This window comes from Natator depressus, chromosome 18, assembly GCF_965152275.1.
Source record: "Natator depressus isolate rNatDep1 chromosome 18, rNatDep2.hap1, whole genome shotgun sequence".
Lineage (NCBI taxonomy): Eukaryota > Metazoa > Chordata > Testudines > Cheloniidae > Natator > Natator depressus.
This window is the reverse complement of record NC_134251.1, coordinates 13,874,165-13,888,990: the sequence shown is the minus strand read 5'-3', so window position 1 is coordinate 13,888,990 and position 14,826 is coordinate 13,874,165. Positions and strand designations below refer to the sequence as shown.

The 14,826-nt window shown below is 42.3% G+C and overlaps 1 protein-coding gene across 4 annotated transcripts in view; it reads right to left on the bottom strand.

Moving 5' to 3' along the window:
• RERE (arginine-glutamic acid dipeptide repeats) overlaps positions 1-14,826 on the bottom strand; it is a 412,980-nt gene that overhangs the window by 167,526 nt on the left and 230,628 nt on the right. For all 4 annotated transcript variants that reach the window (XM_074975155.1, XM_074975156.1, XM_074975154.1 and 1 more), the window contains exon 6: positions 13,737-13,841. In XM_074975155.1, the coding sequence (XP_074831256.1) occupies positions 13,737-13,841 (105 nt within the window). The remainder of the gene's footprint in view (positions 1-13,736; positions 13,842-14,826) is intronic.

The following is a 14,826-nucleotide window of genomic DNA, read 5'->3' as shown; positions in this document are numbered from 1 at the left end:
GGTACTCATTAGCAAAACACCTGCACCTCTGAAGTACCCTGCTAGCACATGCATCCATGTCATGTGAAATTCCATGGTTTGGGTGCCTAACTCCATTAGGCTCCTTTGAAAATCCCATCCTATATAGCTGAATAACTTCATGCACACTGCACTGCTGTTAAAATAAGCAATTTCCTGGATAGGTTTCTCTCTCCCTACACACACACACACCCCTACCCCCACTTCACTTGGTTTCTATGCAATGGATGCCCACACAATTTCCTAGGGAACATTGCAAAGCCTTCCACAGTGACAAAGCCTTTCCAGCATAACAAGGAGGACATACACAACACTAACATCCCCTTCTACCTGACCCCGTCTTCATCCCCAATCCCCAAACGCTAAAACACAACTCTATCCCAAGCAGAATTTTTATACCCCAGAAACTCCATGAAGTCCAATAGAAACTTTGATACTGCTCATCTATTTTACTTGACAGGTTCTCAAATACTACAATAATGGGTGGCACTATAAAACCCTAAGATAGATAACAAGGGTACAGTACCTTCATGAAAATTAAACAGTGTTTGCAACTTGCATGGCATGGAATCCAAATGTTTGTGCATGTGTTAAACTGGGGATTTCAAATGTATTTTTAAATGGCTAAAAGACCCCATCTCACAAATTAATATATTCCACTGCTTATCTCTGTTTCGTGGATGCATCTTGATCATGTAAGACATGGGGGGAACTAATCAAATGTATTCAAGGCCACCCACATATTCTGAAGCCACACTTACTTAATACTGCAAGGAAAATAACTACATTTAAATGAAGAAATACCTGCAATGAATACACATTTGCCACAGTCATGCTCAGTAAGAAAAAGTACCACTTAGCAATGTTTTTACAGCAACTTGACTTAAACTAGGTTAAAAAGGAAACCTTGTAGAACTTCTAAAACTATCTTCCTCTCAATCCTACTCACTTTTCTTCAAAACCTCTACAGGCTGCTCTTTGCCTTTCATATCAAATTCAAACTCTTGCCCTCCACGTAGAAGAGTGTACAACTCCACTCCTACCTAACTCTCTGCTTTTCCTCTTACACACCTGATATTTGTGCTACAACCAAATCTTCCTTCTCATTCAAATCCCTTTTTAAAAACCCTTTAATGTTAATCAGGTCCGGGTACTCCCTCCACCAATATATCAGTACATTTGTGGCAATGAGGTGCACAGAAGTGAACATACTATTCTAGATGCAGTTCTACCAGAAAGATGAGAGTATCTATAACTTCCTTGCCTGCAACACACCACACCACTTCAACGTATTCTTTCAGAGTTTCTCAAAAGTAGTCAGATTGTACCAGTCTGATGTGACTTACTCTAGCTACCCTAAACTGAAATGGAAAACTGAACTTCAATCAGGAAAACATAACAGCACATTGAAAAAGTTCACAAAGCAAATTCAGTTGGGATTTTTTGCAGACTATTTGAATCCCAGTTTATCTGGGGTAAACATTCCTTACTGGCCTATAAAATGTTGCATTTTCTATCGAGCTGTAGCTCAAGATACTGCAACATCATTTTCCAAAATCAGAAGCAAATGTGAAGTGTAAAAGGAAAGGGGAACAAAAGGATGAACACATCTCTGTTCATACTGTATAGAATGACAGCCACAGAAAAATATCAGATTATCTATAATCAGATGGAATGGAAGTCACATCACTAAATATCTAGACGAAGATACAAGGATGCAAGAGAAACTTATAGACTCATAGAAATGGGGAAGTGGAAGGGATCTAGAGAAGTCATTACGTCCAGACCCCTGCACTGAGGAAGGACCAAGTAAACCTAGACCATCCCTGACAGAGGTTTAACCTGTTTTTAAAAACCTTCCATGATGGAGATTCCACCACCTCTATGGGACCCTGTTCTAGAGATTAACTACCCTTAGAGTCAGAACGTTTTCATAAATATCTAACCTTACTGTCCCTTGCTGTAGATTAAGCTGATTAATTCTTGTCCTACCTTCAGTGGACATGGAGAACAAGCAATCGATCATTCATCCTCTTTATAACAGCTCTTAACATATTTGGAGATTTATCAGGTCCCCCCTCAGTCTTCTTTTCTCAGGACTAAACATGCCCAGGTTGTTTGTTTGTTTGTTTAAACCTTTCTGCATTGGTCCATTTTCTAAAACTTATCATTTTTGTTGCTCTCCTCTGGACTATCTCCAATGTGTCCAAGTCTTTTCTAAACCATGGTGCCCAGCATTGGATACAGTACTCCAGTGGAGGCCTCCTCCGTGCCAAATAGAGTGGGACAACTACCTCCTAGGTCTTGCATACAAGACTCCTGTTAATACATCCCAAAATGATATTAGCCTTCTAGTAACAGCATCACACTGACTCATGTTTAATTTGTGATCCACTATAACCCTCAGATCCTTTTCAGCAATACTTCCATCTAGCCAGTTATTCCCCATTTTGTAGTTAGAACATAAGAACGGTCATACTGGGTCAGACCAAAGGGTCCGTCTAGCCCAATATCCTGTCTTCCAGCAGTGGCCAATGCCAGGTGCCCCAGAGGGAATGAACGGAACAGGTAATCACCAAGTGATCCATCCCGTCGCCCATTCCCAGCTTCTGCATTTGATTATGCATTTGATTTTTTTCTTCAACGTACTTTGCACTTGTCTTTATTGAATTTCATCTTGGTGATTTCAGGCCAATTCTCCACTTTGTCCCACTCTACTAGGGACTGGTGACACCTCAGCTGCAGTAGTGTGTCCAATTCTGAGCACCACACTACAGAAAAGATGGACAAACTGGAGAGTGTGCAGAGCAGAGCAACTAAAACGATAAAATGTTTAGAAAAGCTGACCTATGAGGAAAGGTTAAAAAGTGGGTGTATTTAGTCTTGAGAAAAGAAAATGAGGGGAATCTGGTAAGAGTCTTCAAACATATTAAAGGACGTTATAAAGAGGACAATGATTGATTGTCTACATGTCCACTGAAGGCAGAAGAAGAATTAATCAGTGTAATCTTCAGCAAGGGAGATTTAGGTTAGATATTAATGAAAATGTTCTAACTCTCAGGGTAGTTAAGCTCTAGAACAGGGTTCCAATGGAGGCTGTGGAATCCCCACCATGGAAGGTTTTTAAGAACAGGTCAGCCAACCCGTCAGGGATGGTTTAGGTGTACTTGGTCCTGCCTCAGCACAGAGGGTTGGACTAGATGACTTCTGAAGGTCCCTCCAACCCCACATTTTTATTATTCTAATACTAGTTTGCTTCCTACGATCACAAAGCAATTGTGAACACGCACAAAAACTAAGAAGAGCTCCACAACCAAAGAGAAAATATGTTGGGTCTCTAAGTACACTAGGCTCCAATCTCGCCCTAAATTTCTGTTTTCAAAATTAATCTGCGCTTTGAAGGCTTGATAATCATTCTGTTCCCTGATGCATAACAATGCTGTGCAGAGTATCATTTCAAGACATGTGATGGTTATATCTGATTGCACAGAAATTAATGTGTTAGATTTCTGGTTTCCAAGTAATTAGGTTCAAGAGAGTCCGGACCTATGTATACTTTTCAGATTCCTGCACTAGCTTTAAATAAGGAGGGGAAAACAAGCTGTAATAAGTGTACACAGTTTACTGGAATTAAAGAGCAGATCCTGTATATTCACTGCACAGGTGGCGGCAGCAGAGGGGAGGAAGTACTGTGGAGCATAAAGCAATTAACACAAGCAGAACTTGTACACTATTCTGCATCATCAACATGGTGAGATGGTGCAGGATATCAAAGTATATGGGAAAGACAAGTGGGCATGCATACCCAGAAAGTGCCCTGGACACAGTTCTCTTTCCCAGCTGACAAATTCCTCTTCCCGGTCCTTCAGAAAAGCCCCAAGCACTACACCCCATCCCACCCCTCTGCTGCCAAACCCCTCTCCCGTGCGCACCTCAGCCACAGTTCTGAATATCAAAATGACAGTCGTGTTCATTACGGACACAAGGTGGGCGAAGCAGTATTTTTTATTGGACCAATTACTGTTGGTGAGATAAGTTTTCGAGCTTACACAGAGCTCTTCTACAGGGCAGACCTGAAGAAGAGCTCTGTGTAACCTCAAAAGCATCTCTCTCCCACCAACAGATGCTGGTCCAATAAAAGATAAATTACCTCACCCACCTTGTCTCTCTAATATCCTGTGACCAACATGACATCAACACTGCAGTCACCTGCATTAGCACCCACATAAGCCATCTGCTAGAACAGCAGGACAACAAATAAAAAATGAAATTAATCCCATGCAGTGGACCAGCAAAAGGCCTACGGACCCTTAAACTTTATTTAAACCCTCCCAATTGCATCCCAAAAAAGATATTTATATTGCGATAGCATCTGAACACCACCGAGCACTTATATAGCTGTTTTCATCCATGTCTCTAAGTGCTTCAAAAACACGATTAAGCATCATTATCCACGTTTTAGAGAGGAGAAATGGAGGCACAGAGAAGTAAAGTGACTTTCCCAAGGTCCCACAGTCATTGGCAAAGCTGGGAATAGAATCTGAGTCTTTCAAGTCCTCATCCAACACCCGATAGGATCTATCATCAAGTGTCTCTAAAGCTTCGTCTACAACAGAAATGTTGAAAAAAACTGACAGTGTTGCTAATATCAATTGGGTGTTCAGCTGAGCTGATGCTAGCAATGTTAGGAACCTTTGTATAGATAGGGCTTCTTCAACTGCTGATAGCATTTTTAGGACCAGTTAGATCTCTACCCAGCAGGCTAAGATGAAATGGAAACAAAGACATTAGCAGCCAATATCCTGCCTATCCTAGGACTCCTAATGTCGCTACCACCAGTTCATATGAATTGATGTTAACAATGGTGGGAAATGTTCAGTTTCCCTATTGTAAACAGGGCTTGTAGGCACGCATTCTAATGTATAACAGAATTAGGATTGCATGTATTTAAGCAACACGACACACCCTAAAAACAAGATTGGGTATTTTAACAACTAAGAAGGAGCAGGGGTCTACACACAGTCTTATTTATCTTTTACCAATTTAAATGCACAAGTTCATGTGCCAGAACAAACTCATTTCTAACAAGCAAGAGATGTGCGTACACCGTGTTCCACATTCTATTTCCAGAGTTATATTATTGGCTGGGGTAAGAGCTAGCAGCTAAATTAAATGGGAGGGAACGTACTGGTGAGCAACCACTTAAGCTAACAGAAGAAAAGTGGCATGGACAACAACATCTGGGCCTCACTGCTTGTTTTTAAGGGCTGAGCTGAACTCTGGCTCATAAATTCCAAGAACGACTGTTTAATGCAAGCTGGTGCAGTTACTGCTTTTGTAAAATGGTACATCAGTTCCAATTTGCTTTGCCTATTAATGCTTCTCAATTGAAATTCAATGGCCTTTGTGAGGGTTTTAAACCTATTTTGTTGCATATAATTTTCAAAAAACGCAAAGGTCTAATTCTATTACCGCACTGGCCTGCATGCTGACTGCACATACAGGTTCAGATGGAGCAGAAAAAGTTAAGCTAAAAGATGGGCAGATGATGTCAGATGTAAACAAAAAGCACGTTTTCAAAACTGAAGTCCCTGGGAAAGAGGCCCATTACAGAGACAGCAAGGTTTATAGGTGGCATTTTATTCAAAACCCCTTTTTAATCTAATGTTAACTCTTTCCTTCCACTTCCATCCTTATCTAATCTAAAATTCTACAGTTTTATGCGTTCCATTACCTGGCACCTTAGCACTTCAGAGTGAATTTAAATTAAGTCTGGTTATTTACAAAGGATCACAGTATTTTATGAAGGTCTTTTCGTCTAACAATAAACATTCAAGGAAATGCTGGTGCAATATTTAAAATTCTAATCAACATAAATAAATACAAAATGTTTTTTTAATTGTAAAATAATTTACACAAATTTAATTAACAGAAAAAAACAGATGTCATCACCATGACAATTTAATAACGCAAAGCATGGCCCTGATCCTGCAATTTGTAGAGTCCCAGAGATTTCAGTGGGACTCCATGCAGGTGCAGAGGTTACACTGCACGCAGAATTGGAACTTACAAGTAAATGAAAAATTGGCTTCATTATTCATAACCACTGGAAATCTGAATGTTTGATCTAATTGTACGGCAAGTTTTATTGAGTTTTGATGAACTTAACCGTTACCTGAGTTAACATTAGTTAACTTAACAGGGTTAATAGCTATTAACCAAAACGCAAAATAAAAATGACGTTTTGTAGCCCTCTGATTTCCTTTGCTTGCTAATGGTAAAAGGTAATTCTTTCAGTCCTACTTTATCTCAAACTGGGGTGCTGCTGTGAAGTGTAATGATGTATCATTAAAATGGCAGAGCAGTTCCTTTCTCTTAATGAAGATACTAAACTATGACAAGTACTTCTAAAAATGATTTTGAGCATAGGTTCTCGTTCTCTCTCTTTCTTTCTCACACACACTCACTCTCTTTATCTAGTACATACTTATTTACCTGAGTGATTGTTAAAGTGCTTGGTCTAACACAAACGTTCCTTTCCTCGGGGACTACGAGTTGAATATATTCCAGACCCACTTACTAACTTGCTTAACAGCTCGATGCAACGTAGAAAATGTCAGTACCAACATCCAACACTAATATTTTATTTTAATAATTATCCTGTTGATGTGCAACACCAACTATTAAAGTATAACAAGGAATGGTTTACTGATGTCTGCAGGACAAAATTCGTCCCAGTGCATGAAGGAACAAGGATTCCGAAAACACAAATCGCCACTGGAACTAGCTGTTCATCAATAAGATGCCCCTAATTTTTCCCCTTACTAAACCCATGCTCAGCAGGGTTTTAAAAGAGAAAATAAAGGACAAAATTTGCTTTCCTTTAAATGTTGAGAGCCCTTTGGTAGGCAAGAGCGCTCATCAATTACACCTCTGCCATGAAAGCTTTTTTACACCACATCTTCACGCTTTTAGAGTGCACTTCTGATGTATCAACCCTGGCAAAATCTTTACTGCTTGCTATACCTAAAATATAAAAATGAGAATGTGTTTCTTGTTATCTTGCTTCTGTTGGTTCTCCAAGAGTAAGCAGAAAACAGTTGGATTCTCAATATGCTGAGCTGTCTCTCAATATCCTTGAAAAGCACAAAAACTAGTCTTCAGTAGTAAATGAGACAAACTCATTAAGACAAATAGACATGATGTATTAACTGTATACATGTATGTGTGTGGAGCATACTATACAGAAGGCATCTAACGACTAAGAACAATATCTATTTGCAGAAGTCAAACATCACAGCTCAGGTATGTTATTTTTGGATTTACATAAAAATAACCAAAAGACATTCAACACCAATCATTATAAAAAAACAGTCTTCCAAAACTCTGGATTGGTTAGGTAGTCATATGGTCATGTAGGTAAGTAGCACTACTGGATGGTGCAGAGGTGCATCATGAACAGAACCTAATCAGATCACAAATACACTGCTTTCTAGCTGCATCCAAACAGAATATTGTGCATCTTTTATCATCTGAATGCAAGTGTCTACACCTGAAAACTGAGTTAAGGTCAAGTTGGGTTTTTAATTAGCTAATCTTAATATACCCATAACTTTTATCCTAGCATGGACACACTGCGATGCCTTTACCTTGATGGAGAGGTACACCCTGACCTGGGCAATCAAGATAAAGCATTGCAATGCATCCACACTCAGGAAATAAAAGTTGTGATTACAGCAAAGTCAGTCAACACACTCAGCCTAACTTCAACCCATTTTTCTACTGTAGAAAAGCACTAAAAAGACACTGAGCAAAAAGTGAATATCCTCAGAAAAGCTGGTGTTTAAAAAAAATTCTGGCTGGATCCAACCAGACAAAACACAATTTGAGAACAAGCTATTGTGAGTAATTAGCTGAGATATGTTTGTACAGTGCCTTGAAAAAGTAAAGTGCTATGCAGTGGTCTTATTTCATTCACCCTTTCAGTGCCAACAGTTTTCAAACAGCCATGAGAACATCATCAGCTGCTTGCTCTACACAAAAAGAAGGGTTTAAAACTGCACTGATCTACACTACGAGTTTAGGTCGAATTTAGCAGTGTTAGATCGATTTAACCCTACACCCATCCACAGGATGAAGCCATTTTTGTTGACTTAAATCTATTTCTGTACTCCTCCCCACTGAGGGGATTAGTGCTGAAATCGACATCGTCAGGTCGAATTTGGGGTAGTGTGGATGCAATTCGACGGTATGGGCCTCTGGGAGCTATCCCAGAGTGCTCCATTGTGACCGCTCTGGACAGCACTTTCAACTCAGATGCACTAGCCAGGTACACAGGAAAAGCACTGGGAACTTTTGAATTTAATTTCCAGTTTGGCCAGCGTGGCGAGCTCATCAGCAGAGGTGACCATGCAGTCCCAGAATTGCAAAAGAGCTCCAGCATGGACCGAACGGGAGGTACTGGATCTGATCGCTGTATGGGGAGATGAATCTGTGCTATCAGAACTCCATTCCAAAAGACGAAATGCCAATATATTTGAAAAAATCTCCAAGGGCACGATGGACAGAGGCTATAACAGGGACCCGCAGCAGTGCAGCTTGAAAATTAAGGAGCTCAGGCAAGCCTACCAAAAAACCAAAGAGGCAAACAGCCGCTCCAGGTCAGAGCCCCAGACTTTTAAAGCGGCTTCTGTGATGAGCGGCATGCAATTCTAGGGGGTGCCCCTACCACTACCCCACTCCACCCCTGTCCGTGGACACCTGCAAGTGGGGAGTCTCACACAACAGGGATGAGGATTTTGGGGACGAGGAAGATGAGGAGGAGGAGGATAGCGCACAACAGGCAAGCGGAGAAACCGTTCTCCCCGACAGCCAAGGACTGTTTATCACCCTGGAGCCAATACCCTCCCAACCATCCTAAGGTGGCTCCCGGACCATGAAGCCGAAAAAGGCACCTCTGGTGAGTGTACCCTTTGTAAATATAATACATGGTTTAAAAGTAAGCGTGTTTAATGATTAATTTGCCCTGAAGACTTGGGATGCATTCGCAGCCAGTACAGCTACTGGAAAAGTCTGTTAACGTGTCTGGGGATGGAGCAGAAATTCTCCAGGGACATTATTAAGGGGACATTCAGAGGTGGCCATTCCAGGTGGGCTGCTTGCCTGTGGCTGAAAAGAAATCATCCCCGCTTTTAGCCACGCGGTTGGGGGGGAATAAGCACAGATAAGAAGGCGAAAAAAACGCACTCATGATGAAATGTTCTCTGAGCTGATGCAGTCCTCCTGCACTGAAAGAGCTCAGCAGAATGCGTGGAGGCAAACAATGGCAGAGTCCAGGAAAGTAGAAAATGATCGCGAGGACAGGAGGGACACGTGAGAGGAGAGGTTGTGGGAGCAAGAGGAGAGGTGGCGGCAGTGCGAAGAGATAAGGCAGGATACAATGCTGAGGCTACTGGGGGATCAAACTGATATGCTCCGGCGTCTGGTGGAGCTGCAGGAAAGGCAGAAGGAGCACAGACCCCCGCTGCAGCCCCTGTGTAACCACCCGCCCTCCTCCCCAAGTTCCATAGCCTCCACACCCAAGAACTTGGGGGTGGGGGGGTGAGCTCCGGGAACCCAACCACTCTACGCCCAAGCAACAGAAGGCTGGCATTCAATAAGTTTTGAAGTGCAGTGTAACCTTGTCCTTCCCTCCTCCTCTCATCCACCACCCCACCCAGTGCTTCCCTCCTCCTCCACCCCTCCCAGGCTACCTTGGCAGTTATTCCCCTATTTGTGTGATGAATTAATAAAGAATGCATGATTTTGAAACAACTATGACTTTATTGCCTCTGCAAGCGGTGATCGATGCGGGGAGGGCAGTTGGCTTACAGGGAAGTAAAGTGAACCAAGGAGGTTGGTTTTCATCATGGAGAAACAAACACAACTGTCACACCGTAACCTGGCCAATCATGAAACTGTTTTTCAAAGCTTCTCTGATGCACAGCGCACCCTGCTGTGCTCTTCTAATCGCCCTGGTGTCTGGCTGTGCGTAATCAGCAGCCAGGCGATTTGCCTCAACCTCTGACCCCGCCATAAACGTCTCCCCCTTGCTCTCACAGAGATTGTGGAGCACACAGCAAGCAGCAATAACAATGGGAATATTGGTTTTGCTGAGGTCTAACCGAGTCAGTAAACTGCGCCAGCACGCTTTTAAACATCCAAATGCACATTCTACCACCATCCTGCACTTGCTCAGCCTATAGTTGAACAGCTCCTTACTACTGTCCAGGGTGCCTGTGTATGGCTTCATGAGCCATGGCATTAAGGGGTAGGCTGGGTCCCCAAGGATAACTACAGGCATTTCAACATCCCCAACGGTTATTTTCTGGTCTGGGAAGTAAGTTCCTTCCTGCAGCTGTTCAAGCAGACCAGAGTTCCTGAAGATGTGAGCGTCATGTACCTTTCCAGGCCAGCCCACATTGATGTCGGTGAAACGTGCCTTGTGATCCACCAGTGCTTGCAGCATCATTGAAAAGTACCCCTTGCGGTTTATGTACTGGCTGCCAAGGTGGTCCAGTCCCAAGACAGGGATATGCATTCTGTCTATCTCCCCACCACAGTTAGGGAATCCCATTGTAGCAAATCCATTCACTGTGACCTGCACATTTCCTAGAGTCATTATCCTTGATAGCAGCAGCTCAGTGATTGCATTGGCTACTTGGATCACAGCAGCCCCGACAGTAGATTTGCCCACTCCAAACTGATTCCCGACTGACCGGTAGCTGTCTGGCATTGCAAGCTTCCAGAGGGCTATCGCCACTCACTTGTGAATTGTGAGGGCTGCTCTCATCTTGGTATTCTTGCACTTCAGGGCAAGAGAAAGCAAGTCACAAAGTCCCATCACCAGTCTGTGCTTATTTCCCGGGCCCAGAATCAGCGTTCCACAGCATGAGCCTGCCCATTGCCACCACAATGTCCAAACTGCCGGGGCCCGTACTTTGAGAGAAGTCTGTGTCCATGTCCTCATCACTCTCGTCACCGCGCTGCTGTCACCTCCTCGCCTGCTTTTGCAGGTTCTGATTCTGCACATACTGCAGCATAACGCACGAGGTGTTTACAATGCTTATAACTGCCGCGGTGATCTGAGCAGGCTCCATGCTTGCCATGGTATGGCGTCTGCAGAAGAGCAGAGTTGCGGCGGAAGCGGTGGCTGACGACGGATCCCACGAGAATAGATATTTATAGAGAGCGACGAGAGGACCTGTGAGGTGGATTCATGAGAGCAGAGCTGCAGCGGAAGCGGTGGAGGACGACAGTTAGCAGTCCTACTGCACCATCGGCTGAAAGCAATATGGTGTCCACATAGAAAAAAGGCGCGAAACGATTGTGTGCCGCTGCTTTCACGGAGGGAGGGGCAACCGAAAACCACCCGCAACAATGTTTTTTGCCCCATCAGGCATTGGGAGCTTAACCCAGAATTCCAATGGGCGGTGGAGACTGCGGGAACTGTGGGATAGCTATCCACAGTGCAGCGCTCCATAAGTCGATGCTAGCCACAGTAGTGAGGACGCACTCCACCAACTTAATGCGCTTAGTGTGGACATATGCAATCGACTGTATAAAATAGATTTCTAAAAATCGACCTATAATATCGACCTAATTTCGTAGTGTAGACATAAGCTTTGAGTCACACAAGAGGCATTTCTCAAGAAAAGCTAGCAATTTGCTATTAAATGCAAAATATGAATATGAATAGAAATAGTTCACTACCTACACTGCCCCCCAAAAATAATTATTTTCAATTGACAAGAAAAAGCGGTAAGAGGTGAAAATTGAGAGAAATGTTTGATGTTTAAGTCAACATCACTTCAATTTCATCCACCAAGGTGTGCCCTGACAACACATTCCTTGCTGTATCATTGTGCTGAAATGAAACACACACACAAGCTCTCTGTACTTTCACATATAGCATATTAGAAGGTTTCTGTAAACATGATGAGATTTCATGTCTTTTTCCAGTGCTCAATACTGCAGATTGGATACAATGACTATCTTAGGACCTAATGCTGCATACACTCCCAATGTGTTTAGGAAATGCTAAACCAGTCTGATAACCTATTTCAGATGAGTGGCCAGTGCCAGAGGATTCAGAGAAAGCTACAGGAAACCTCAAAACAGACAATTATGCAATAATTTGCTCACATGGCGAGTTTCTTTCCAGCTGCAGGCACTTAGTTTCAATTTATGCCCTGAAACATGAAGATTTATATTCTTATAAACTTTTAATCTAATATAACAATGGGTGTGTAATTATTATCCACATAAACGTCTAATCCCTATTTAAATCCTGCTTGCCTTCAATAAAATCTTGTGACAATGAGTTCCACAAGTTAATTATGTAGTACTAAAAAAGCATATCCTTCATCAGGGCATAGTGGTTACTAGTCACTGCTGTGAGTTACTACTCCTCAAACTAAGGGCTTCTCTTCACTACCAGGGAGATTGATGCTTCTGTAATCAATGCAGCGGGTATCAACTTAGCGGGCCTAGCGAAGAGCCACTAAATCAATGGCAGAGCATCTCCCGTTGACTCAGCACAGTGAAGACACCGGGGTAAGTCGACCTAAGCTACATCAACTCCAGTTACGTTATTCATGTAGCTGGAGCAGCGTAACTTAGGTCGATTTATCCCAGTAGTGAAGACAAGCCCTAAGTGTTTACAGGACTAGGCCCCTAGATTTTTCTCTCTCCAGGGCAGGGAAGGGCACATGCTAACTCAATATCTGCAGAGCACCGTGTATGTTTACAGCACTATTTGAATGATGTTAAATAAAATAGTAACTGTGTTTTGGTTGAAATAACTGATGGAGGTATCAACTGAAATCAGTTTTAAGACACCCTGTAGGGGTGACTGGAGACACACAGGGAAAAGGTTCAGGGAGCTGAATGTGTAAGAACGTTGAATGCAGCTTCTCCCTGACGTACACCTGTTTTGAACAGGATGAATTCTGTTTTGGGCCTCTAATTTGTTCTGGCAAGTAGATCTGAGATAGGGATTGTGTAGAAGAGCTCCATTCAGTCAATTATTTACATCCACAGTGATAACCCCTCCCGTGCACTACCACACTTGCAGGAGACCTTACAATATACAACTGCAACGCTACTCATAGGAAAACTTGTGGGTGTTGTCGGCAATGTGCATTTTCTCAATGAGAGACTTGCAAGCGCCTGTTAATGCTCACATCTCTCAATTTTAACCAAAGTTCAAAGAATGCGCTTTAAGGTTCACTATCTCCCCAAAGGGATGTTCTTAAAATGTCACCACATGCTATGGAGCCTTGTAATCCACTGTTTCTTATTTTTACTTAATACATGGACCCTATAAACACCTTCCTCCAACCTTTTCTCCATACTTCTTCTCTGAACACAAATATCACAGCTCTCCCCACTCTGCTAGTCTCTCTCCCCCAGCAACACAACCACAACCTTCAGTAGCACTTCCAGTGGGCATAAGAGGCCACTGCTGGTATCAGAATTATTGATTATAAATTGTTTTTTGCCTTTTATATGCATCACCATCTGCACACATACATGATTCACCCGTTGCCCTTCTCTATGTACACCACACTTGAATCACAGGCTTTAATTCTTTTCCTTCCTGTAGCAGCTGGCATATTCTTACAACAACCAATCTCTGGTAAAAAAAAACTTTCCGTTAGCCAGGGTGACTCACTTACCTTGTCTCTGGATTGTAGCCCAATATGTAGAAAAATGAATCCACTCGGGCTTTAAACTCTCTAGCAGCAAATATGTCAGAGAAATGGGAGATATTACACTTCCCTCTGAAAGGAAGAGAACAAATGGTATTAAAATCCTATGCTGGACAACATTCATTTCGATAAGCACCACTCCACTTTGGAAATCAGTCAAGGGATGCATTGTGCTCTGCAGATGCCCAAACTTCATAATAATGCAAGATCCAACCCTACTATCAGTGACTTTCAGGCAAATTCTCCCATTAACTTCAATGAGAAACATTCATTAATCTTATTTAGTCAGGACCCCCTCCAGGGCAGTCACAAATGAAAAGGCTATACCTTTAAACACAAAACCTGCCCCAAACTGCAATGTTTAAAACATTGAACATCCCTGCTCCAGCCCCTGGTTTTAATCTCTCTTTTTTCTTTTTAATAACTAACTCTTTAAAGTTGATGTACAAAATTCTGCTATTCATTAACTAAGAGGAGTGATTTTTTTTTTTTCAAATGGGTGAGTAAAATGACAGTCTTAATCACCACCCTCATGAGACTGGGGAGTACATTTGGTGTTTCATCTAATAAATTTTCAAGACAACCTCGTAAGTATGCTTTGACAATTTTTCAGATCAAAAACAAATTAATTGGCTAAGTATTTTTAGCAAGATGGCACTGTAAACAATATAAAACAATAGAAGTTGCAACAACACAATCACTTGATCATCAGGAATAACACCTCACAAAGGTTTTGTTCCATCTGGCCACAGAGGCCTCTAGACTGGCCTCAGCACTCATCTTTTGTTCTCATTAAGGATAGCCACAAAGGGAATTAAGCTGTAAAATGTTTCATTCTCCACTGTCTTGCTCATGGGTTTGTTAAAGTGTTTAGTGTACAGAAGCTGCTTTAAACATTCTGTAAAACACTGCACAGCAATTTACAGCAGTGAAGTAAATCAGACAGCTCAGAAGAGGGCATCAGAGGGAAATGGCTGATCAACTAGAGAGACTTACACTTATTATAGGTATTTGTGGGTAGATGTTTGCAGTTGTATTTTACCTGCAAGTGGAGACT